At 49.6% G+C, this 25,303-nt stretch overlaps 1 protein-coding gene across 2 annotated transcripts in view; it reads right to left on the bottom strand.

Annotated features, from left to right (window-relative positions):
• Nucleotides 1–25,303, bottom strand: part of LSS (lanosterol synthase) — a 315,876-nt gene that overhangs the window by 152,911 nt on the left and 137,662 nt on the right. For both annotated transcript variants that reach the window (XM_069616042.1, XM_069616043.1), the window contains one exon: nt 9,876–9,994. In XM_069616042.1, the coding sequence (XP_069472143.1) occupies nt 9,876–9,994 (119 nt within the window). The remainder of the gene's footprint in view (nt 1–9,875; nt 9,995–25,303) is intronic.

Raw genomic sequence — 25,303 nt, 5'->3', positions numbered from 1 at the left:
ACCTGCAGAAAGGCAAGTGAGGATGTGATTGTAGTTTTGCAATACATTTTAAGATAATTTATCACACAAAATAGGAATTCACAGGTGATACTAGGGATTTTCCCTGCCTCATAAATTCCACATTTGGAAATGTGGCCACATTAATTGAAACAATTCCTGAATTTTCTTTCTCTCATAAGGTGTCAAAGCTTTCTAGAAAAATAGGTTTGACCCTAGCATACCACGGCCGAAGGACACAGATATTGGAGCAGAAGCACTGCAGCTTCATCGTCATCTGGAGAAGTAAAGAGGCCTGGAGAAATCCTGTCCTAATCAAATGACGTTTTACACTATTTTCATTCCTATACTTTCTGAATATTAATGGACTACAATTGACGGATGGCTGAAGGGAAGGAATCTTAGGTTGACCCTTGCCTTGCATTTTCATATGCAACTTGCATTTCATTTCTATCATCTTTCCAACTATTCTATTTCTTTCCCCACAAGCTGCAGTCCTAGATCTTCCTGTCTTGGCAAATACTGAAAGACTGCTTACACTTCTCTTTGTTTCTTTCGTCTGCTATCAGCTTTCTGCCAGGTTGAGATTAGTATTGTACATACTAAGGCAAAGACGCATTCTCCTGTTTATTACCTGCATAGACTTTTACTCTCATTCTGAGCTTTGCCACAATCAAATGGGCGATTGAGTAACTTTCACTATACTGCATTTGCTCATATCACTTGATAACAGTGTGGGGTAATATTTGATGTAATCAAATTACATTATTTGTTACTGCAAAAAATTCCTAATAAGAGCCTTCCATTTTATTTCAGCTCTTTAACACTTTTGTAATTACATCTATCAGGGCACAGTCATTGTTTACTAACACATCTTGTGTAGCAACTTGATCAATGGACATTTAGAATCGTGCGAGAGAGTGGCATGGTGGCAAATTAACTCTTTTGCAGATGCTCTATGTACTGTATGAACACTAAAGCTCCAAAAGACTGAGATGAGAGAACATGCTATAACATGATCATCACCAGCAGCAACAGGCGAGTACAGGAGCTTCCACAGGGCCGACTGAGGGATCTAGCCAATACCAGTTAAAGGTCTTAAAAGGGTAAACAAATGAGTGCTTATCACAGTGGTATGCCTCAGACACTCACCGATGTGTACATTCATAGATCCTCGAGTTCACTGCTAGCCTCTCACATCTGCCACTCTCCAGCAGGCAGGTGTTGGGATATACTGCAGTAAAACTTTGATAATTACTTGCTTTCTTTAGGGGCTTTGATAAACATTGAGAAACACACTTCTGACCCTACTGTACTTTGGGTTACTCTATGGCATTTTAAAGGCACAACCTAACTTTAGAAAATCACTGGGATCCATATCTCTTGGCCACCAGGGTGGATGTTGACAAGTAATGATATTCAGGATGCATACAAAGACTCCCGCCATGCCCTTACTATGTCCTTGACTTTGCCAAATCACCCTACTACAATGACCACATTTTTCTCTCTCCTACCATCCTTACAAACACTCCATGACCCGACTATGCTCTCACAGCCTAAAAACTGCTGCCGATCTTACTCTCACAACTGAAAACACTGCCTCATACTTCTCATAAAAATTCAAAAAAATGTCTGATACATCAACGATCCCTCTAACACTACTGCTTCCTCCCTCCTTCACCCCACTTCCTATCGCCCCTCCGTCTTCTCTATTTGACTCCCACAAACGTCTCCCATTGAACTACTGATCCTCCACTCAGCCAGCCATTCCTGTGCATCTAGTGACCCCTTTGCCCTCACACTGACCCCCATGCTCCTCCTCCCGCTTCTTCTCCTTATTTGCACCTCAGACCTCCTTATACTTCTCCTCCCGCTTCAATCTCTCACTCCTCTGGCATTGTCCCTGCCAATAAAACAGCAATGTCATCCCCGTTCTGAATAAAAACGCAATACTGACATCAACAGCCCATCCTTCGACAGACCTGCCTGTTCTCCCTCATCACTCCTAAATCCGTGTGCGAGTCCTCTTCATCCGTATTGTGAGCTATCTTGAGGATCACTCTTTGCAACCCCATATAACCTTGATCCAGGGATAAACACTCCACTGAAACAAGACTTAGCTGCCCACACATGCCACTCCCACTTCTCCTCCAGTCTTATTCTACTATGACTATAGAGTCGGGTGATCTGCTACCCACTGTTTCCTCCCCTGGTTGTTTGGAGATCCTTTGCTGAGAAATTGCCTGCCCTCCCCCTCCCCTGTTAGCTCCCCACTGCCTGTTTCTCTGCTTCCTTCACCGTATTCTTCCTCCTATGATTGTCAAGTGCTCCGTTGCTTCCCGAAGGTAGGTTTGCGCTCAATAAATACCCTAATAATAATAAGGAACAAGTTACTTACCTGTAACGGTTGTTCTCCAGCATGATCTGTCTTTCGACTAGTAACCAATCACTGATCTCTGCGTCATACTGACCACAGCCAATGACTGCCCTCTACCTAAGCCCCGCCTCTGGCAGCCATCTTCAGATTTGGTAGCACGTGAAGTGGCAGTATGACCAAGTGAAGAGCCGCAGAGGGGTAGGCGGGAGGGTTCGCATGTGAATCCATTCCAGACCCATGCTGGAGAACAACAGTTACAGGTAAGTAACTTGTTCCTTCTCCAGCATGGGGTCTGGCATGGATTCACATGCTCATGAATAAAGAATACATAGCAGTACACACATGCACAACCACGGAAGGTGGCAAAGGCTCAACATCAAGCATTACATCAAACTCAACATTAAGCAAATCTTACCTCCTCACCAGGCTCACCTTAGGCGAACAGGTTGCGCAGCACTGCTTGGCCGACCCTGGACTCCTCCCTGGAATCCCGATCGACGCAGTAGAATTTCGTGAAGGTGTGCGTCGACCTCCACGTAGCAGCCCTGCAGATGTCCAACAAGGGCACACCAGATAGGAACGCCGTGGTAGCTGCGATCGCTCTGGTGGAATGGGCTCTCGGACGGCCAGGCAGCGGTCGGTTTGCCAACCGATGACAGTACATGATACAGCCGGAGAGCCATTTGGAAATGGAAGCCTTCGAGAGAGCCTTCCCCTGATTGACAGGTCCAAAGTTCACAAAGAGTTGTTACGTCTTCCGAAAACACTTTGTGCGGTCCACGTAGAACTTCAGCGCTCTAGCCACATCCAGCGAGTGCAAAGTCCTTTCAGCCGGCGACGAAGGCGACGGGAAGAAAACAGGCAACACCAAGGGTTCGTTGAGGTGGAAGTCCGACGGCACCTTGGGCATGAAGGAGGGGTGCGTCCTGAGCACTACCCTTGTGTCGTGAAAAGTCAAGTACGGGGCCTTGCAGCAAAGGGCCTGGATCCCTCCCACCCGTCGTGCGGAGGTGATAGCCACAAGAAACGCTGTTTTCCACGACAAGAACTTCAACGGAGCCGAGTGCAGAGGCTCGAACGGAGGTCCCATGAGCTTGGTCAGCACCACGTTGAGCTCCCACGCCGGGGCCGGAGCCTTCACCGGCGGGAACGATCTGAACAGTCCCTTCATGAACTCTTTCACCAGACGATGAGACCACAAGGACGTCCGCCCCGTGGTTCTGGTGTATCGGGAGATCGCAGCAAGATGAATCTTGATGGACGCGTGCGCCAGTCCAGCCTTGGCCAGCGTCAGTAGGTACGGCAGTACTTGGGGAGCCGTAATCCGTAGAGGGTTAATCTTCTGTGCGTGGCACCAGACAGAGAACCTCTTCCATTTGTGTCCGTAGCATTTAAGAGTTGAGGACGCCCTGGCCCTTGCAAGAACCTCTCTGCAGTCGGCCGGTATGTCGTATCCTCCAAACTCTAACGCTGCAGGAGCCAGGCCTGCAAGTTCAGCGACTTCGGGTCGTGATGGAGGATGGCGCCTCCTTCCCTGGAGAGAAGATCCGCGTCCACTGGCAGCTTGATTGACGGGGACGCTGACAAGTCCAGAAGGTCCGGGAACCATATCTGCCTCGGCCAGGCAGGTGCGACGAGGATCATCCTGCACCGTGACCTCTTGAGCTGGTTGATGAGCCGGATCAGCAATGGCAATGGAGGGAACGCGTATAGAAACAGGCCCTTCCAGAGGAACGAGAAAGCATCGCCCATGCTCCTCGGCTGGGGAAACCTGCTGGCGAACCTCCGGCACTTGGAATTCATCGCCGTCGCGAACAGATCGATCTGGGGTGTGCCCCACCGCCGGAAGAGGCGGTCCACTAGATCCTGTCGTAGTTCCCACTCGTGGCACGAGCGCAGCTCCCTGCTGAGTGAGTCGGCGATGGTGTTTTTTATCCCTGCCAGATGAAACGGCACCAGAAACATCCCTTGGGCGACGGCCCAATGCCACAGATCCTGCGCCTCCCTGGACAGGGCTGGGGACCTGGTTCCGCCCTGTTTCCTTATGTAGAACATGGTGGTGGTGTTGTCGGTGAAGATCCTCACCACCTTGCTCTTGAGGGACGGAAGGAAGGACCTGAGGGCCCAAAACACTGCACGGAGCTCCAGGACGTTGACATGGAGGGACTTCTCCATCGGGAGCCAAAGGCCTCTCGAGTGCAGATTTTCAGTGTGCGCTCCCCACCCTTCCAGGGAGGCATCCATGGGCACTGTCTCCTGGTGGCCGGGGATCTGGAAGTCCATGCCCGCCGTCAGATGCGCGCGGGTGCCCCACCACCGGATCGCTCATTCGAAACTCTCGTCGAGTGTGATTCTCTCCTCGAAGCTGCCCGTCGTCTGGATCCAGCACGCGTCCAGGGCGCATCCGGAGCCTGCACAGGGGGATGAGGTAAATGCAAGAAGACATCATTCCGAGGAGGGACTTGATGGACCTCACTCTTGCCGCGTCCGCAACCAGCATCCGCTGCACCTTGCCCAGAATGGCCCTCGTCCTTTCCTCAGACGGATAGGCCAGAAGCGACACTGTGTCGCTCCCAGAAACAGTGCGTCTTGCGCGGGCACCAGGTGGGACTTGGCGTAGTTTATGGAGAATCCCAGGTCCGTGAGAAGTTGGACGGTCCTTGCCGTGTGCTCCACGGCAAGCTCCTTCGTCTTCGCTCGGATGAGCCAGTCATCCAGGTAGGGGTAGACGTGGATCGCCTCTCGGCGCAGCTGCGCCGCCACCGGTGCGAGGCACTTGGTGAACACCCTGGGTGCTGACCTCAGTCCGAAGGTAAGGGCTCTGAACTGATAGTGACGCCCTTGGACCACGAACCTGAGAAACTTTCGGTGTCCCTTTAGGATGGGAATATGGAAGTAGGCATCCTCCAAATCCAACGACGACAGAAAATCGCCCTCCTCCAGCTGACCCAGGACGTGTTGGAGGGTGACCATCCGGAACTTCTGTGCCTTGATGAATTTGTTCAGTCGTCGTAGGTCCAGGATGGGACGCCATCCTCCCGTCTTCTTCTTCACGAGGAAGTATCTTGAGTAAACTCCAGAGCCCCGAAGCCTCTTTGGGGCGAGCTCGATGGCGCCCTTCCTGAGCATCGCCTTTACCTCCAAGAGAAGTTGAGGGGCGTGATGTTCTTTCCTGGCCACAGGGGGGGACGCGAGGGCACCTCTTCAGAAACTCGAGCGCGTGACCGTGGGCTAGGGCGTCCAGCACCCAACGGTCGGTGGAGATGGACTCCCACACGCTGACGAAGCTCGCCAGCCGGCCTCCCACCGGGGTGCTCCGGTGGGGGCCCGACCCCACGGCCGGTTCAGTCCTGCTTCGACGAGGCTTTGCCGCCTTGACCTCCTTGGCGACGACGGCGGGGTCCGCCTGACTTGCCTCGTCCCCTGTAAGCTTCCTGCGACGACGAACGGGCCACTTTATGGTAGGTGGAAAATCCGCCGCCGGAACCTTTGGAGGCACCCTGTTTGCCTCCGCCGCTCCGAAAGGGCGGCCGCCGTTGCTGGAGAACCCCAAGAGCCCGGGCCGTCTCCGTGTCTGCCTTGATGGCTTGAAGGGAATCGTCCACTGTTTTCCCAAACAGGTTGTTTCCGTCGAACGGCATGTCCAAGACTCTGGTCTGCACGTCCTGACGGAAGTCAGTAGCCTTGAGCCATCCACGCCGCCTAAGGCACACGCTGTTGCCCAACTGGCGAAATCCAGTGTCAGCGATGTCCGTCGCAATCGTAATGGCCGACGCCACCTCTCCTTCCTGCAAGATCTCTAGGGCATCCGCCCTCTTGTCGTCCGGTAGGAAGTCCAACAGGGGGGCCAGTTTGTACCACAACTCCCTGTTGTAGCGGGCTACGATAGCCAAGGCGTTGGCCGCCTTAATCGTCGTCGCTGCAGACGAGATGACCCTGCGTCCCATCGTATCCAATTTCTTTCCCTCGCCGTCCGGCGGGGAGGTCGACGTAGAGGCCGCACCCCCCCCCCGCTTTCTTCCTGGCCGCCGCGGAGACCACCGAGTCCGGGGTCGGCTGTGCCCGCAGGCACAAGGGGGCCGCGTCCGGGACCCGGTACTTCTTCTCGTACCGATCCCTTCTAGCCGGCGTCGTGGATGGGTTCTTGAGGAGGGCGAGGCCCTCATCCCAAATATCATCCAGTAGAGGCACGGAGAGGACCGTCTTCCTCTTGGCCTCGCGCCGTTGATAAAGGAAACCTTCCTTCTTCTTCTCTTCCGGGCAGAGCTGGAAAAGCTCGGATGCCCTGGCGATCATGCAGTGAAACGATCCAATCTCGTCGAGCGGGGAGGCCCAGGTGGGAGGTGACGATGGCAGATCCTCGTCGTAAACCTCGTCGTCCGTACCCGTCGCGGCCTTGTCAGTCCCCGTATCATCCCCACGAGTCGTGGACGGGGAGGAGGGCTGAACAGGGCGCGATGGCTGAAAAGGAGGTGGAGGATGAATCCTTCTTCTCTTAGGGGGAGGGCTCCCAGAAGGGCCTGGCTCAGGGTCCCCCGTCGGGAGCGGTTCCTCCGCTGGTGGTAATGGCAGTTTCGTCCTTATCTCCAAGCATAAGGACTGTATAGCCAACAAAATGGCCGCCGAGTTGTCTTGCGGCACTGGTTGAGGGGATTCTGACGGGCGGTCAGGGGCCCCGTCGGCACCCTCGACGTTATCGTCATCTCCCACGTCGGGGTCCCTCCTGACGGGCTGGTCTTCTTCCACGCCAACGCCGTGGCTTAAGACTTCGATCAGCTCTTCCTCAGAGGTTGAGGCCGAATCCACAACGACCTCCTGCCCCCCCTTTTTCTTCTCCGTCGGAGGTTTCACGGGGGTCCTGTCGATGGGCATAAAAGAGGACTCCCTCTGCGGTGGCAGGGAGACTCTGAGCCCCGAGGTCGCCACCACTGGTGTAGCCTCCACAGGCTGAGCCAGGGCCGCCGCGACTGTCTCGATAGAGGCCTTGGCCGGATGGATTAAGGCTTTCACCACCTTAGGTGCGCTCACCGCCTCCTCCTTGGGGGGAGGGTCACTGCCTCGCTCTCCCTCCGATGGGGCCTTCGAGCTCGACCGGGGCCTCTCCAGGAGCTTCGCCGGGTGCTCGGCCTTCCTCTTACCCGAACCAGAGCGTTGGCTTGTGGTTGATGGTGCCGGGGAGGGTGCGCCCTGCCTGGCGCCCTTAGAGCCCGACCGTTCGGCGCTCCCGGTGCCAGCGGACTCGCGGTGCTTGGCCTTGTGTTGGGCCCCCATCGCCGGGGCGTCCTCAAAGGTCTTAAAAGACCGCTCGGATTTCTTCTTCTCGCCTGACGGGCTCTTCCCTTCCAGCCAGTTGGCGAGACGTTGATGGCGGTCCTTCATGGTCCGCTCCGACAAATTGCCGCAAAACGTCACAGTCCTTCTCCACGTGCGTCTTGTCCTCATGTAGGCAGTACAGACAAAAGGAGTGTTCGTCCTCCTTAAAGACATTCTGAAGCTAGCATCCAGGGCAGACCCTGAACAGCTTTCCGGGCGTCGAGCTTCCCTTCTCCTGGGCCATGTCCGAGATGGGCCTGAGAAACTTCTGGAGTCCTCCAAAAGCGTGGCTTGACGAAATCTTCACCCTTGAGGGGCGTAGACGAATCCGACACGGGTCCCCGTTGATCGGATGAAGAAACGGTGGAGCTTGAGGCTCTTTTGACCGAAAAATAGAAGTTTTTGAGAAAAAAACGTGAAAAAATAGCACTAACGCTCGAGAGCAATAGCACGAGGATCCCAACACTTGAACGTGCGGTAAAAATCTGAAGATGGCTGCCAGAGGCGGGGCTTAGGTAGAGGGCAGTCATTGGCTGTGGTCAGTATGACGCAGAGATCAGTGATTGGTTACTACTACGAAAGACAGATCAGAAACGAAACTGATACTGTTTTTTTCTTTACCGAGGATTCCCAGCCTGACGACGGGGAATATTCAAGAGCATGTGAATCCTTGCCAGACCCCATGCTGGAGAAGAAGAAGAATACTCTAGTCTCTCAGCAGCCTTTGACACTCTGGACCATCTCTTCCACCTCCAAATTATCTCCTCCCTTGGCTTTAATGGCACAGCACTCAGATCAGTGGCCTCCTACCTCTCTGACTGCTCCTTTACATTTTCTGTAACTCAAACACCTCCTCTCTATTCTCCTTGTTGTCGATGTCCCCCCAAGGATCTGTCCTTGGTCCACTCCTGATCATGGTCTACAAAGTGACAATTTTTCCATTCTCCCCAGAGGGGAGCTACCTCCTGTGAAGCTAGGGAGGTGAGCCTGCTCCGCAAGACCGCCCCCACCCCGGTGGGTCTGGGCAAGTGGGACCTCACTCTGCAGTCTACCACTCTAAACCTTCCTTTCTCATAAAGTCCTGAACTTGGCTGACACCCTCTGTAACCTACACTATTCCTCCCACACAATCGCTCACTTTAAATGTCTTCTTCTTGTCTTCAAATCCATCCACTATTTTGCCCCACCTCCCTAACTGCATCCCCCTGTACTCTCTCTCATGAAGCCTATGCTACAACTTACCCTCTCTGTTCACAGCCCCCCACGTGCCTGCTTCTGCTCCTTCGCCTTACTTTCCAGCACTCCACTGGAATGCACCACCCAGATATCAAAACAATCCCAACTCTTTAATGCTTAAAGAACTGACTCAAGCTCCAACTTCTGTCCCACAAAAGGGCTCCTCTCACCTTCCCCAAATGACTCCAGTCCACCGCTGCCACATAGTCTATTCCCATGTTCAGCTACAAATATGCATAATATGATATATTTTGACATAAGGCTTATATTAAGTGTACTAGGGTATCACGTTTATTTTCCGACGTCGGAATTACTTTAACAAAAATAGAAATCGTAATACATGGAGGGGCTGGATAATGATGGGTGGGGAGGGGTCTGGGGTAGGTGTCAAACAATAGAGAAAGTGGGGCTTGGGTAGGGAATCCCTCTAAAATAAAAAATAAAAATCAATGTTTTTTCGAGATGTAATTCCGATGTCTGAAAGTACCTCGAAAAAAAGTCAGTCAGAAAATTAACATAGAACCGTGTACTAGCTTTGCTTGTTATATTGTCGATATACCAATTCTATTCTCAACAGCCGAATACTGACTCCAAGATATTTGTAAAGGCTCCCCATCCCAGTTCTGTCTACGTCTCCTCTACTCTTTTCTATGTAAGTCAATTCTAGTCAAATGACACCCCAACCTTGAAATAAATGGAAATACAAATCAATACGTGATGACTAGGTGCAATAAACCATTACAATGGAGGCAAAGGCTGGTAAGCTTTACATTTATATAAATAAAGGTTGTTGCAGTTCTAGATGTGGACCTAAAAAGGTGGTTTGGGCAAAGGTTTACATTAACAAAAAGCAACCAATGGCTAAAACAAGTGAAGGATCAAGGATAAAAATTGCCAACAATAAAAGCATGCTCAGTCAATGGCAGACAAATAAGAAAGATGGCATGTGTACCGGCCCAATGCTGATGCACTTAGTGAACCTGTCATCTGCTTTGATATGGTCATAGAGTTCTTCCATCGCGCGGTCCCTCAGACTGGAGCTGTGATGTGCTTCGTACATATTGAGTATTGCTGCATAAGAGAGAAAAGATCCTCAGTCAGTATTAGGGCATATACTGTGATCTTAGCACAGCTTCTAGACTGTGTGTAGTCTGTGAGAAATGAAATTATTGAGTAATGTTTTGCAGCAGACTTACTTTCAAACTCTACGTAAGGGCTAGGAGATAAACAATTAGCACTACCCACTTTCAAAATCCACTATTGTTAGGGGAGAATTCCATGTTTTCTGTCCTTTTGCCTAGCTTTGTGTGTACCCTAATCATTTGGCTTTGCTGGCTTCTATGAATTTTGAACTTGGTTTGGTGTTAAGTGAAAAAAGAGGGTTTTTTTTAAATAATAAAAAAAGATTTATAAAGACTGCTCTGTGACCGCAAACAGCGGTCTTTCTAAATTTAACTGTCATGACCCTGACGCACACAAGTGCGCGCAGGGGCTGACAAGCGCAGGCGGGAGAGGAAAGGCAGATCCCGAGAGGTAATTATGTTTGATTTCTGTGTGTGTGTGTGTACGTATGTGTGGGGAGTAATTGTGTGTTGGGCTGGGAAGGTGATGGTGGGTGGGGAAATGTGGGGTTAATCCCCCCGGTTACAAGACAACCTGCGCGTGGGGGTGAGGAAGAGATCACCTTGCGAGAGGTGGGGGGGCAGTATGTGATTTTTTGCGATTTTAAAGCCAACACAAAAACGGCCCAAAGAATTGGTCTTCGGTCTTTAAAATGCAGAAATATCACATAGAACCCTTTGATTTCCTGATCGCAACCATTTTCTGATGTCCTGTAGTACTAATGTTACTAGTCCTAATGTCTATGTGGGCAAGAGCATTTTTAAGCCCCCATTTCGGTCACAGGGTGATTCTATTACCCTAAAAGTAGGCTGATAACTTTGGGATACAATCATGCTTGTAGAGATTTCTACTTACTTTCTATCCAAATGCACCTACATGGTAGTCATTTGTGTGCTAATATGTTCTACCCCTTTCCACTTTGCTTTGTGGCCTTTCTCTGTTTGAGTGGGCCATGCAAATGGCCTAAAATGGCTGCTTTGCAGACGTAGGCTGAGCCCACATAAGCAATCTGTTTTTTGTTTAAGCTGGTGTAGACTGGTTTACAATCCCTCAGACTTCCCAATTGACATCCTGTAGGGGAGTGCCTATGTGCTTTGGGAGTTTTTAGGGCTAACCTGACTGGCCAGTCTCCAAACCTTTGTGTGATATGCTATGGCATTTCTAACGTGCCTATACACAAGTGTTTCAAGGCGCAACAAGGTGTGCTGCCTGGATTGTGTTTGGTGGGCTGCCCATTGCTGATATATGGGATAAATTACTCACTGTAATCATATTTCTGATGCTTGTATCTGCTTAGATTCACATGCTGTGCATAGGCCGACATCTAATGGTAGCCGCAGAGTATTACATTATTTGTTTCGGAAACTCGAAAAGGGACGTCGACATGGCGTGCCAGTAATACTATCCATAGTGTGACGTCCCCTGTACCCATGGTCCTTCAAGCATCGAGGTCCCTTAGATTGTTTTGTTTCTGACATGAGGTAGCATGAAGAGTAGCGCGAGTACAGATATAATAAAGCAGATGAGAATCGATAAAGCCAGAAAACATATATGCACCGTCTAATCCAAGAGGGGAGGAAGGGTGGATTGCATGTGAATCTAAGAAGATACAAGCATCAGAAATACGATTACGGTGAGTAATGTATCCCTTTTGAGGCTTGTGGATCTGCTTAGATCACATGCTATGCATAGACTAGTGAGCAGTATCAGGAGAAGGAGGTGGGGTGTGAGAAGGTACAGTAGCAAATAGATGTTTTAGCACTGCTTGTCCACCTGTGAATCTGCTTTAGAATGTGTGTCAATGCAGTAATGCTGAGTGAAGGTATGTATGGAACTACATGTAGCTGCTTTGAAAATGGCGCCTAGAGGGACGTTTGCAATAAAAGCAAAGGTAGCTCCTGTACCTCTGATAGTGGGAGCTCTTGTTGTGAAAGGCAGAGTTTTCTTTGATAGAGAGTAGCAGAGCTTCATGCATTTCTCTATCCATCTGGAAATAGCGTTTTTTGAAATGTGATCGCCTTCCCTGCCAGGTGCTATGGAGACAAACAGCTGATCTGTTTTTCTTAGCGGTTTTGTCTTGTTAATTGCCCTCCTTACATCCAGTGTATGGAGGTTTTTCTCAGCGGAGTTTGAAGGATTTTGAAAGAAAGCGGGTAGTTCAATAGATTGGTTAACATGGAACTTGGATAAGAATTTAGGTGAACACCTAGGGTGTGTTCTCAGTACCAACTTGTCTTTTTGGTTAACAAAGAAAGGATCTTGCACTGACAAAGCTTGTAGCTCACTAACCCTGCGTATGGAGGTGATGGCTACTAGAAAAGCTGTTTTGTAGGTTAGGTATTTGAGGCTGGATTTGTGCATAGGCTCGAAAGGAGGACCTATGAGCTTTGAGAGTACCACATTGAGATCCCAACCTGGAGGCATGTTGGAAATGGGGGGTGGGGTGGGGATTAAAGTCTCTTTACTCCCTCCATGAAAGCCTTAACAACAGGGATTTTCCACCAGGACAACTTGTTTTGTGAAGTGGTGTACGCAGACAGAGCCGTTAGGTGAACCTTGATGGAGTTACATACTAGGCCAGAGTCTAGTAAGCGGATCATGTAGTGAGGAATGTGTGAAGGAGTACATTCATAAGGTTTACATCCTTTGATTAGCACTATATCACAAATCTTTCCATTTGTTGAAGTAGCAGTGCCTGGTGTTAGGTTTGCATGACTCCTTGAGGATTTCCATACACCTTTGAGGTAACTTTAAATGTCCAAACTCTATGACTTCAGGAGCCAAGCTGCCAAGTTCATAGACTAAGGATGTGGGTGGAACATTGCCCCTTTGCTGGGAGAGCATGTTGTGTGGACATGGGAGATTGATTGGTACATACATCGCCAGTTTGAGCAGATGGTGAAACCAAGGTTGTTTTGCCCACATAGGAGCAACCAGGATTAGTGTTCCCTGTTCCTGGTGCATCCTGTGCACTATCCTGTTCAGGAACAGTGTCGGTGGAAAAGCATACGCACATTTTCCTGACCAGCTCATCCACAGGGCGTTCCCCTTGGATCTAGGTTGGGGAAACCCGGATGCGAAGTCTGGGCATTGTGCGTTTAGGCTTGTGGTGAACAACCAGAAGGAAAAGTCATCGTCTAAAATTCCCCTGTTGAGTTGCCACTCGTGTTCCTCGGGTAGAGGATCTCTGCTTGGAGAGTCTATAAGGGAATTGAGTCCCCTTGGAATGTGTTGAGACACTTGTGTAAGGAACTCATGGTGGCAACAGTAAAGACAGACGCAAGTGATCACAGTTCAAGGGTGTTTATTAAACTGTATGCAGGCTGGAAAAAAGCCTAATCTAAACCAAAATCTAAGATGGGAGCAAACTTCGACCATCGAAAGGAACAATAAGGCAGTCCTTGTGACGTTGGGTCAAATAAAAAGGGCCTAAACATATTGCCAAACCTTACAACTAATACAAAAAGAGTGTGGGATAATATTCAGAAGAAAAAAGTGTTCACCATTAATATGTCAGGATGCGGTAGCTTGGGTCTCCCTTCCCCATGTTTTGAGCACGGGGCAAGGTGGGATTGTGGAGCACAGCACAGTCTCGAGCTCTCCCAGCACGAGATGACAGTTCCGTTTCAGCTATCAGGGCACTGACCCCTCAAATCTTTCAGCCTCCCTCTGCCGGGTTCACTAAGGTTTTTCGGCAGTTTGCAAATCTCGATATCTTTTTAAGCAGTTTACGTGGACATCCCTCTGCCGGGTTCCCACTTGCCAACACACTGTTTCTTGGGACTATGCCCCTCTTTAATGGCATCCCTCCGTTGGGTTCACTCTTGCCGTATCACTATTCTCTTTTACTTTAAATCACTGGTGGGATTCACTTCCCTTGCTTGCTCAACAATTTGCCCCTTCGCTCTGGCTTATCAGCTTCGAAACGCTCAGTGTGCTGTTCACATATTTTGCACACTCTTGGGATATTGTCCTCATTATACGATTCCTTCTGTGGAGGTTTCGCAGGTCTGCATCTTGTCTCTCCTTGTCAGCCTCTCGATATTCGCCGCCTTTCTCCTTCTCTTCAACTGCCGGACCTGGATAGCTGTCTCGTTGTGCGGTCTGCCTTGCTCGTACAGTGCTCTCTTGCTCCAACTTTTATCCCTGTGGGGTAGTGAAAGGGCCGTCAGGTGTGTGTGATTCTGATCAATTGCCTAACTTTGCCCTACTCTGGTATTGGGACATGCCAGGTAAACGGTTCTGGCCTTAGTCCGTTGTCTTCCATGTTGTGCGAAAGTGTTCATGTCAGAAAAGGGTGGCACAATGTTTTTGAATGTCCTACGTGAGGGGATGGGGAAAAGGTGTTGAAGGAAGGGGCATACCGCGTCTCACCCTTCGGTGTCCCACTACCCAAGGACCCCAAATCCAGGTGATCCTCCCTCACTGATACACCCCCAGGAAGTGGATTCAATAGCGATGGCCTTGTCCTGGCCACCTGGATGGCAGATCCCAGGGGTTTAGCCAAGGAGACATCTTCAGGTTTCTCACACTAGGAACATGTTCCGCTTGAGTGCCCACTTCCAAATTCTTTGAAATAGCATGGATAGACTTGTGTGCCTCCTTGCTTGTTTATGTGCTGTCTGTGAGGACTTGCACCGTTTGGCATGTTAGATGTAGTTGGAAAGCTTGCAGGGCTTTGAGTACCGCTAATAGTTCTAGAAGGTTGATGTGGTTTTGGGCTGTGATCTGTGTCCACAGGCCATGTGCTGTGTGGTGCAGGTAATGGGCCCCGCATCCGGAGAGCGAGGAGTCTGTTGTAATTACGGCTTGTACCAGAGGATTGTGAAAGGGTTTCCCTTTTAACAGATTTTCCTTTGACCACCAGCAAAGTGCTTCTATTAGAGTTAGCAAAACAACTACTAGATTGTGCCACTGACCGCTTGCCTAAGACCACTGTTTCGCTAACCACTCCTGCATTGGGCGCATGCGCAACCGTGCGTGTGGAACCAGATAAATACATGAAGCCATCATCCCCAGCAGACGCATTGCCTTGCGTATCGTTATTTGGCCACCGGCCAGATAATTAGGTATTTGCAGCAGTGTGTTTTGAACACTGTTTTGTTTGAGGGTATGACTAGCTCTGCTTCTATCTTTATGATAGCTCCTAGGAACTGTTTGGTTTGGCTTGGAATGAGGATTGATTTTTTTCTTGTTGATAGAGAAACCCAATTGGAACAGAATTGTGATTGTTCTTTGGGTATTTTGCTTGCAAATTTGGGGGGAATCCCCTGTTATCAGTCGTCCAGATAAGGATACACTGGGATTGATTGTCTGCGTAGGTGCGCCGCCACTACTGCCAATATCTTGGTGAACATCCTTGGAGCAGAGGCTATGCCGAAGGGTAGCACCTTGAATTGGTAGCGCAGGAATTGTCTGTGCGCTGGGAACATTGAAATATAAAAGTATGCATCTTTCATGTCCAATGTTGCCATGTAGTCCCCTTGTTTTAGCAGTGGGATTACTTTGCGTTGTCATGTGAAACCTTTGTGGCTTGCCATATGTGTTTGCAGGGTGCAGGTCTAGGACAGGGCGCATTATAAGGTCTCTCTTTGGCACAAGGAGGTACATTGAATAGAGACCCTTGTTTACCTGGTTTGCCGGGACGATTTCTAGGGCGTCCTTTTCTTGCAGTGCTTTACCTCTATCAGCAGAATGCGCTGTTCCTCCTGCGTTGTCCGTCTTTGTTTTCGTCGATGGCTGGGTAGTGTCTGTATGAGTTCTATTCAATAGCGTCCAGCTACGGTGGAATGTACCCAGTTGTCTGACGTGATCCCTTCCCATGCGTGGGTAAAATGACAAATGCCACATCCTACTAGAGAAGCATCAGAGAAGACCTGGAGCGGGTGGTCATTGCTATGGTGGGGTGGAGCCTCTGGTGGAGGAGGATCTGCCTCTACTCCTCGACCTTCTGTGCCCCCATTAAACATTTTACTGGGAGGACTGCGCTTGTGAGAACCCCTAAGAAGAAGCTTGTCCAACATGGTTATAGTTAGAGGACCGCTGGGAGTTCTGTCCTCTAAAACGGTTTGTATAAAATGCGCTTCTTTGCACAAAAGGTTTATTTGTGAGCTGTCCCAGGGACTTGAGGGTGTCTTACTCCTCGTTAGCACTTTTCAGTGCGTCCTCGACTGCTTTCCCAAATAAGGCGTTTGGTGCAATCAGCATATTTAGCAGGGTGGCTTGGGTTTCCAGTTTAAAGCTGGATTGTGGTAGCTATGCATGGCCCTTAATGAGCGTACCCTCAGCTACTATATGGCCTGCATTATCCGCCGTGTCCATATTATTCTTCAGGATGCAATTTGACACCTGCTTACCCTCAGCCACTGTTTTTAATAGCAGTGTTTTAAGGGGCTCTGGGACAGAGTCGATTTGTTGTGAGATCTTGTCCCATTTGTGGCAATTATAAGTTGCAGAGTGTGTGGTGTTATTGGCTATCCTTACTTGGTACGCAGCCGAGGAAACTACTTTCCTGCCCAGTGTATATATTTTCTTGCTCTCCTTTTCAGGAGAGGCTTCAGCAGACGCTAAGGGCATGCCCGCTATCTTTCTTGTGGTATTTACGAGAGTCAGTCTTTAAATGACCCCTGAAATACAGTGGGTTGGAGGGAGCTGGTCTGAAAACAATTTCTATACGGGGGTTGACTGCCCTCATAAGGTTGGGGGTAAGTAATGAAGGCTGAATGCGCCCCTGGATGGACTGAGCTGCAGACCTCTTATCCCCATGGATGTCCTCTACAAAGTCCTTGTCGACTTGTGCCTCTTGGGTATCAATTTTAAAATGTTCGGTAGCTTTTAAGAGGAGCTCATTATACTGCAGCTGATTATTCTGATGGTCCGCTGATTGTATAATGTAGACATCATCGTCATCATAATATTGGTCTGTGTCATCTGGGTCCCCTTGGTCTGCCATTGGACCAGGGTCCTGTGAGCCTGATGTGTCAATGTAGTATAGGTTGTCAGGTATGTTTTGTGAGGTACTAGGCTGGGCAGTGTCCAGACAAGGTCTTTTGGCGGCAGGCTGGTTTTTAGCTGCCTCACTTTGAGAGGGCCCTTGGAGGCTGGACAGTTGATCAGGGTGTTGATCAAGAAAATCAACAAAGCTTGACATTCTCCTCATTGTTCTTTCAAATTGTTCGTGGGTCCATTGTGTGGAGCTCGGAAAACCTGTGGGAACAGGGGTAGAGTAAGCCTCTGATGTAGAGGGTTGTTTGTGGAGCATTGCCCCTGAAAGGGTGTCACTAGGGGCAGAGTGTTCTTTATCCTTTGAAATAGGTGATTTAGAGGGTATGAGCGTCACAGATTTAGTGTGCTTTGATGTTTTGAACTTGAGGAGAGTGTCTGGGACATGTCTTTTAATGTGTTCTCTCGTCTTGGAATTATTGGAAAGGGCAGTTGGAGCGTCTTTCTGTGCACGTTCGCCAGTACCTGATGATTTTTCTGTTTTGCTTGCGGCGTTGGAAACAGTCTTCAGCATCTGTTTTGGGGCCGGTCATGTGGCGAATGCGATGGCCCAGGGGACAGGGACTTTTCAGACCTTCCCTTCTACACTTCGTGTGGCTTATCGGTCGACGATGCGGTCGACTATCAGCCCTACGGGATGTGTTTTGTGTGGCGTGCAGTGTGGGTGAGTGAGCCGCCAGGTGTGGTCTCCGTAGCAGAACCGACGGCCTGCCTGTTGGAGTCAGGGGCTCGCACGCAGCAAACAGCCAGGTCCCGATCGCCCTCTGCGATACTTAGGACGCTGACATCGCTGGAGGCTCTACACGTCCATTGTGGCCTCTGCCTTCATGGCGTGATGGTCCCAGCACTTAGTTTTCCGGTCCTTTGGTGTCTTGGGCCGAAAAAGTCTGCAGAACTTGCCATGCTTTTCGGAATGGTCCCTGTGAAGGCAGAGGTTACACACCCTATGTGAGTCCTTCCAGGGAAACTTCCTGTTACAGAAAGGGCAACATTTAAATGGGGAGTTTTCCATAGTATGGAAAGATGGCAGCTCGGCGATGGAAAAGGAAGAATAGGGAAATAGGCATTCTCTAAAGAAAGAAGTTATGACCTCCCCCCCACTCTCCCTACTGTGAAGGGCCGAGGCCTATTGGGGCCTAGTTGGGCCGCAGTCAAAGTTCGTCAAGACGGTTTAAGAAGTCATCGTCAATGAAGAATCTGTCCTTGAAAGCCATTGCTGAAGATCTTGCAGTAGTACGGCCATCGAAAAGGAAAAAAAGAATTCTAAATTTAAACTATAATTAAAGGCATTAGCCAGAAGAAGGAACTCTGCAACTTGCTTCCGACTATGCTGCAGAAAAAAACAATCTGAGGAACCTCAACGCGTGAAGGAACATGGGTACAGGGACGTCACACTAGGGATAGTATTACTGGCATACCCTGTCGACATCCCTTATCGAGTTTCCAAAACAAATGATGTAATACTCTGTGGCTACCACTAGATGTCGACCTATTCATAGCATGTGATCTAGGCAGATCCACAAGCCTCAGTTATCCATGCCATTAAATTGCAGCAACAAGTGAATTAAAATAGTATAGCAGGTTAGATGGCATACTAGGATTTCAACATGGCTGACCTTTTAAACCATACCTGTTCTGGCCTAGATGACTGACCATAGAGTGCAGGTGTCTGTACGAAACTCACTGGGTGTGTGGGAGAGTTTCCAGCGTGATCAAGGACCCACGAGGGCTCAAAACACGTAGCTGTATGTTTTCCTTGTGCAGACATTTGTCTGTTTACTTTTAAATAACATTGTTTTGAAAAACTTAAATGTTTTGTTCTCTCTCATTGAACCCACGTGTGTTAGCTTTGCTTTTCATATAAATATCTTAAGCTGGATCTTTTTTACTTTTGACCTTCTGCATTTTTGTAATGCTTTAGTGCCTCATTGCAGTCGGGCGGATTTTTGTGCAGGAATAACACCAGCGGTAATTATCACTAATGTTGATGTTATTCCTGAAAATCTGCCCAATTACAGCTTTACCACTTGCCCAGTGGCAACGGTAGTGTTATTGCAGGACTTCCATCTGAGGTATTCCAAGAAATACAATTTGCTGTATTTTTTTTATACAGCTCCTTTTATACAGCTCCACCCTCAATTTGACAGTGGAAATGGGTAGTGTACATTAGTTATCCATACCACTATTGCACAGTTCTTCAATGCACAAAAGGGGGATTCCTTGCCCTTTAGGAATTACTTGGGAAAGATGTTGAGAGGGTAGGAATCAGAGATGCCCACCTTTTCACCCAATTCCTACAACTGCATTTTAAAGGTTGTTGCATGCATTGAAGGGAAGGCTAGCATTTTCTTTGTGTACCAGAAAGAAAACTTCAAAACAAAACGTCTGGTGACAGTTTACAATGTTGGGCTCCAAGCCTCTGGGGTGGAGGGAGACATTTGCAGATTTTCAAGTTGGAACCCCATCATGTAATCCTGCATATTTACAATGGTGTTTATTGCAAATATAACTGTATATGGGATACATTACTCACCGTAATCGTATTTCTGATGCTTGTATCTGCTTAGATTCACATGCTGTGCATAGGCCGACATCTAGTGGAAGCTGCGGAGTATTACAGTTTGTTTTTCGAAACTCGAAAATGGGCGTCGACACAGGGCGTGCCAGTAATACTATCCCTAGTGTGACGTCCACTGTACCCAAGATCCCTCACGCGTCTAGGATCCTCAGATTGTATTTTTTCTGACATGAGGTAGCATGAGGAGTAGCGCGAGTACAGGTAATCCAAGCAGATAGACAGAAAGGTAAGACTACAAGCAATCATGCGCCTTCTCTCAGAGGGGAGGAAGGGTGGGTCGCATGTGAATCTAAGCAGATACAAGCATCAGAAATACGATTACGGTGAGTAATGTATCCCTTTTGAGGCTTGTGGGATCTGCTTAGATCACATGCTGTGCATAGATTAGCGAGCAGTACCTGAAGAAGGAGGTGGGATGTGAGAAGGGTCATGAGCAAATAAGTGTCTTAGAACCGCTTGTCCCACTTGTGTATCTGCCTTGGAATGGGTGTCAATGCAGTAATGCTGAGTAAAAGTGTGAATAGAGCTCCAAGTAGCTGCTTTGCAAATGGTGTCAAGGGGTACATTTGCAATGAAAGCCAGAGTGGCACCAATGCCTCTAGTAGAGTGGGCTCTTGGCGTGAAAGGCAGAGTTCTTTCAGAGAGTGAGTAACACAGCTGGATACAGTTAATAATCCACTTCGAGATGGCGCCTTTAGAGACGCGATCCCCCTCTCTGCCTGTAGCTACAGAGACAAACAGTTGATCTGTTTTTCTTAGCGGTCTGGTTTTATTTACATAGTAGAGGACCTCCCTACGCACAGCTAGGGTGTGTAGTTTCACCTCAGCCGAGCTTTGCAGGTCCTGGAAGAAAGCCAGAAGCTCGATGGACTGGTTTACATGGAATTTAGATATAAATTTAGGTGAAAACCTAGGGTGTGTGCGTAAAACCAGTTTGTCTTTATGGACAGTAAAGAAGGGATCCTGCACTGACAGAGCCTGAATTTCACTGACCCTTCTTATAGAAGTAATAGCTACTAAGAAGGCAGTTTTATAAGTCAGGTGTTTGAGACTGCTTTTATGCATGGGTTTGAAAGGGGGGCCCATGAGCTTGGCTAGCACCACATTAAGGTCCCACCCTGGTGGTGGGTTTGAAATAGGAGGGTGAAGTCTCTTTACTCCTTCCATGAAGGCTTTAACTACTGGTGCTTTCCACGACGAAACCTTGCTATGGGAAGTGGTGTAAGCCGACAGGGCTGCCAGGTGTACTTTCAGTGAGTTAAAAACCAATCCTGCATCCAGCAGGTGGAGCATGTATGTAACAATAGTGGAAGGAGTGCAATCAACCGGGTTGATTTGTCTACTCTGGCACCAGATAACGAACCTCTTCCACTTGTCAAAGTAACAGTGCCTTGTGTTTGGTTTCCTAGATTCCTTTAGGATGTCCATACACCTCTGTGGCAAATTGAGATGTCCAAACTCTATGACCTCAGGAGCCATGCTGCCAGGTTCATTGAGTTGGGTTGCTGGTGTACTGTTTGACCTTGGTGCTGGGTCAGTAGGTTGTACCAGGATGGAAGTTTGATGTGCTCGCACACCGCCATCCTGCGTAGGTGTGGGAACCACGGTTGTCTTGCCCACATGGGAGCAACTAGGACGAGCTTCATCGACTCTCTGTTCATCTTGTTCACCACTTTCCTGATGAGAGGAATTGGTGGAAAAGCGTACGCAAACATCCCTGACCAGTTCATCCACAGGGCGTTCCCCTGGGAGTCTGGTTGGGGGAACCTGGATGCAAATCCTGGGCATTGTTATTTTTTCGCTTGTGGCGAATAAGTCTATAGTGGGGAAACCCCACTGAGAGAAGATATCTTCTACGACCTCTCTGTGTAGAACCCATTCGTGTTCCTCTGGGAGGGAGTCTCTGCTCAGAGCATCCGCTAGGGAATTGAGCTCCCCTGGAACATCTTGTGATGACAGATAGATGTTCCGTCTGAGTGCCCATATCCAGATTTTCTGGGCAAGCTTGGACAGATTTGGCGAGCGAGTCCCTCCTTGCTTGTTCAGGTAGAACATGGCTGTTGTGCTGTCCGTCCGGATTTGCACTGACAGGTTTAGTAGGTGGGGCTCGAACGCCTGAAGCGCTCTGAATACTGCCAGAAGCTCTAGCAGGTTGATGTGGTTCTTGGCCACTGAGTGAGACCAGAGACCCTGAGCTGTGTGGTGGAGATGGTGAGCTCCCCACCCCGTCAGACATGCATCTGTAGTGACTACTGCCTGTACCTCGGGATCGTAAAAGGGTTTCCCCTGTGCGAGATTCTCTCTTGTCCACCAGTGAAGGCTTTGTACCAGTGTTGGCGAAACGACCACTAGATCGTCCCACTGACCACTTGCCTGAGACCACTGTTTCGCCAACCATTCCTGCATGGGACACATGCGCAGGCGCGCGTGGGGGACCAGGTAAATACATGACGCCATCATGCCCAGTAAACGCATTGCTTTGCGTACCGTTATTTGTTGACCAGACTGATAATGCGGAATTTGCAGTAGTATATTCCGAATTCTTTCTTCTGATGGAAAGGTCAACCCCTCTTGGGTATCTAGGATAGCTCCTAGGAACTGTTTTGAGGTGCTTGGCACCAGGCTTGACTTTTTCTCGTTGATTGAGAAGCCTAACTCGTGGAGGAGGTCGATAGTCCTTTGAATGTTTGTCCTGCAAATTCCTGGGGTTTCCCCCGTTATGAACCAGTCGTCCAGATAAGGGTACATTGGGATTGCCTCCCTGTGTAGGTGTACAGCCACCACCGCCAGTACCTTGGTGAATACCCTTGGTGCTGAAGCTATCCCGAAGGGCAGTACCTTGAATTGGTAGTGTCGACTGTCCACCTTGAAGCGCAAATACTTTCTGTGCGCTGGGAACATGGAAATATGAAAATAAGCATCTTTCATATCCAAGGTTGCCATGTAATCCCCCTTTTTTAGGAGGGGGATTACCTCTTGTAGCGTGGTCATACGAAATTTTTGGGGCTTGACATACTTGTTGGCAGGCCGTAAGTCCAATACTGGGCGCATTGTCAAATCTTTCTTTTTGGCACAAGGAAGTAAGTTGAATAGATACCCTTATTTACCTGGTGTCCCGGGATTAGTTCTATCGCGTCCTTTTCTAGCAGAATGGCGATCTCCTCGAGGAGAATCTTCTGATGTTCTAAAGAGTGTACTCTTTGTCGTGGAGGATGGTTCCGGGGACGCTGCAGTAGCTCTATACAATATCCTGTGGATACTGTTGACAGCACCCATCCGTCTGATGTGATCCCTTCCCAAGCCTGGGTGAAGTTGGGAATGCGTCCCCCTACTGGGGTTGCGTGAGAAGGGACCCTGAACTGAGCGTCACTGCTTTGGTGGAGGCGTGCCGCCTCCCTTGCTGGGGCTGCCCCTGCCTTTACCACGACCTCTCCTATGACCCCTGCCGTAACCCTGGGTAGACTGTTGGTTGTTGTTCCACTGTGTACCCTGCCCCTGGGAATAGTTGGATCCTCTCTGGGAATTTTGGCCGCGTGGGCGACGAAAATTACTATTCCCTCTCTGGTTAGGAGGTTTATTGGTTAACTGGCCAAGGGACTTGAGTGTTTCGTATTCGTTCTTGGCATTTTTCAGTGCGTCTTCGACCGCCTTACCAAACAACAGATCGGTTTCCACCGGTTTGTCCAACAATGATGCCTGGGTTTCTGCCTTAAAACCAGACTGCCGTAACCATGCATGTCTTTTGATAACAGTGCCTTCCGCTATCAATCTGCCTGCGTTGTCCGCGGCATCGAAGGTTGCTTTCAAAATGCAACCAGACACGGCTCTACCCTCTGCGGAAATCCGAGCTAACTGGCCCTTTAAAGGTTCAGGAGCAAAGGCTATCAGTGCCGCGCCTTCTTCCCACTGATGGCAGTTGTAGCTGGCCAACAGGGTGGTGGAGTTAGCAATCCTTGCTTGATAGGCGGACGTTGAGGCAACTTTCCTGCCGAAACCGTATAGTTTTTTGCTCTCCTTGTCGGGAGGAGCTTCGGACGATGACAAGGGTGTTCCCGCCCTCTTACGAGTGTTGGTGACAACTAGGGAGTCTGGCTTCAGATGTCCTCTTATATAGAGAGGGTCAGACTGGGCCGCCCTGAAAAGTTTTTCAACCCTGGGATTGACTGCTCTGGTGAGGTTCGGGTTCACCAGGGACGGGTCTATTCTCCGCTGAATGGACTTAAGGATAGGGATGGTCTGGGCAACAGGCCTCCTTTCTCCTACTAACTCTTCTGCGAAGTCCCTTTCCTCCTGGACACCGTGGGTGTCAATGTGGAAATGTTCTGCTGTGCGAGCGAGAACCTCATTTAGGAGGGGTTGGTTATCGACCGGGGAGTCGGTAACCGGGGCTTCGTTCTCTACCGGGGAATCTACCCTGTATGTTTCCGGGTCCTCCTCTTCCTCTTCCTGGTCCTCATCATCCCCATAGTAGCCCGTCCCGGTTTGCTCTTCTATCATACTAAATTCTTGGTCCTCACCAAAGGAAGCTTCTTCTTGATACATTGAGTATGGTCTTGCGTAAGGTTGTACCTCGAAGGGTTCTGACCTCATCGGAGTTTCAAACCGGGGCTTTTTACTCGGGGGGGATAGGATCAGTAGAGCCTGAGGGTGTGGCCCCTTGTGGATCATACGAGAGGAACTGTTCTGGATTTTTATCATAAAAATCAGCCAAAGATGACATTCTTGACATAACCCTATCTATGTCTTCACTGGACCATTTCTTGGAACTGGGAATGACTCTCTCAGCAAGTCTATGGGATTTATCTTGAGTAGCTTTGCTGGTTGTAGACCTATCAGCAGACCTGGTTTTGTCTGTCTGTTTAGGGGGAGTGGAGTGTTTCACAGGTGTGGAAGGATGCACAGCTAGTTTCTTCCGCTGTTTTCCCCCCCTCCCCGTGCATGGAAAAATGTTTTCCCTGTCCTTTAGTGGCTCCGGAGTTTTTCGACGCCTGGCGTCGAGGATCGGGGGGTTGTCCCTGTCCTTCGAGCGTGGGGCCTCGCTGGCTTTACCTGCGGCCTCCGACTCCTGGAGCGCAGCCTGGGGGTGGAAGTCGTCTTCGTCTCCCGACGATCGAACTTCTGTTAGCCTAGGGAGCGAGGCACTCTTGGCAAGAGTGGATGATTGCCTGGAGTCATGCGGCGATCTTGATCGAGAGCGCCCAGAGGACACCGAATCGGACCGTTCTGTTTGTGCCTCTTTCCGAGAACTCGACGTCGTTGAGTCTCGGTTGGACTTAGTGTGTGTAGTATGTGAAGCGCTTGTGTCGCTGGGGGTCTTCCCCATAGTCGCCCTGCCGGACGACCTTCCGAGGTCGGGGACCTGCGCTCGGCTGTCTTTCGACGCCGTGATGCCCTCGCCGTCCGAAAGTACGGCGTCGCTGCCGTCGCTGAAGGCGACCTCCGCCGCCATGGCCGCCTGCCTGGCGTGGTGGGCCCAACGCTTTGTCGAACGGTCCTTAAGTGTCTTAGGGTTAAACCTACTACACGCTCTGCAGTTCGCTTCGGGATGGTCCCTCGGCAAGCAGAGATTGCACGTGGCGTGCCTGTCGACCCAAGGGTATTTGCGATTGCACTTGGGGCAGAATTGAAAAGGGGTACCCTCCATACGCACCTTGAGGCAGCGGGCTGTTAAGTGTAGG

The sequence above is a fragment of the Ambystoma mexicanum genome, chromosome 9 (assembly GCF_040938575.1).
Source record: "Ambystoma mexicanum isolate Mex_15411 chromosome 9, UKY_AmexF1_1, whole genome shotgun sequence".
In the NCBI taxonomy this organism is placed as follows: Eukaryota; Metazoa; Chordata; class Amphibia; order Caudata; family Ambystomatidae; genus Ambystoma; species Ambystoma mexicanum.
The sequence above is the reverse complement of the archived record's forward strand: the minus strand, read 5'-3'. Positions and strand labels throughout refer to the sequence as shown.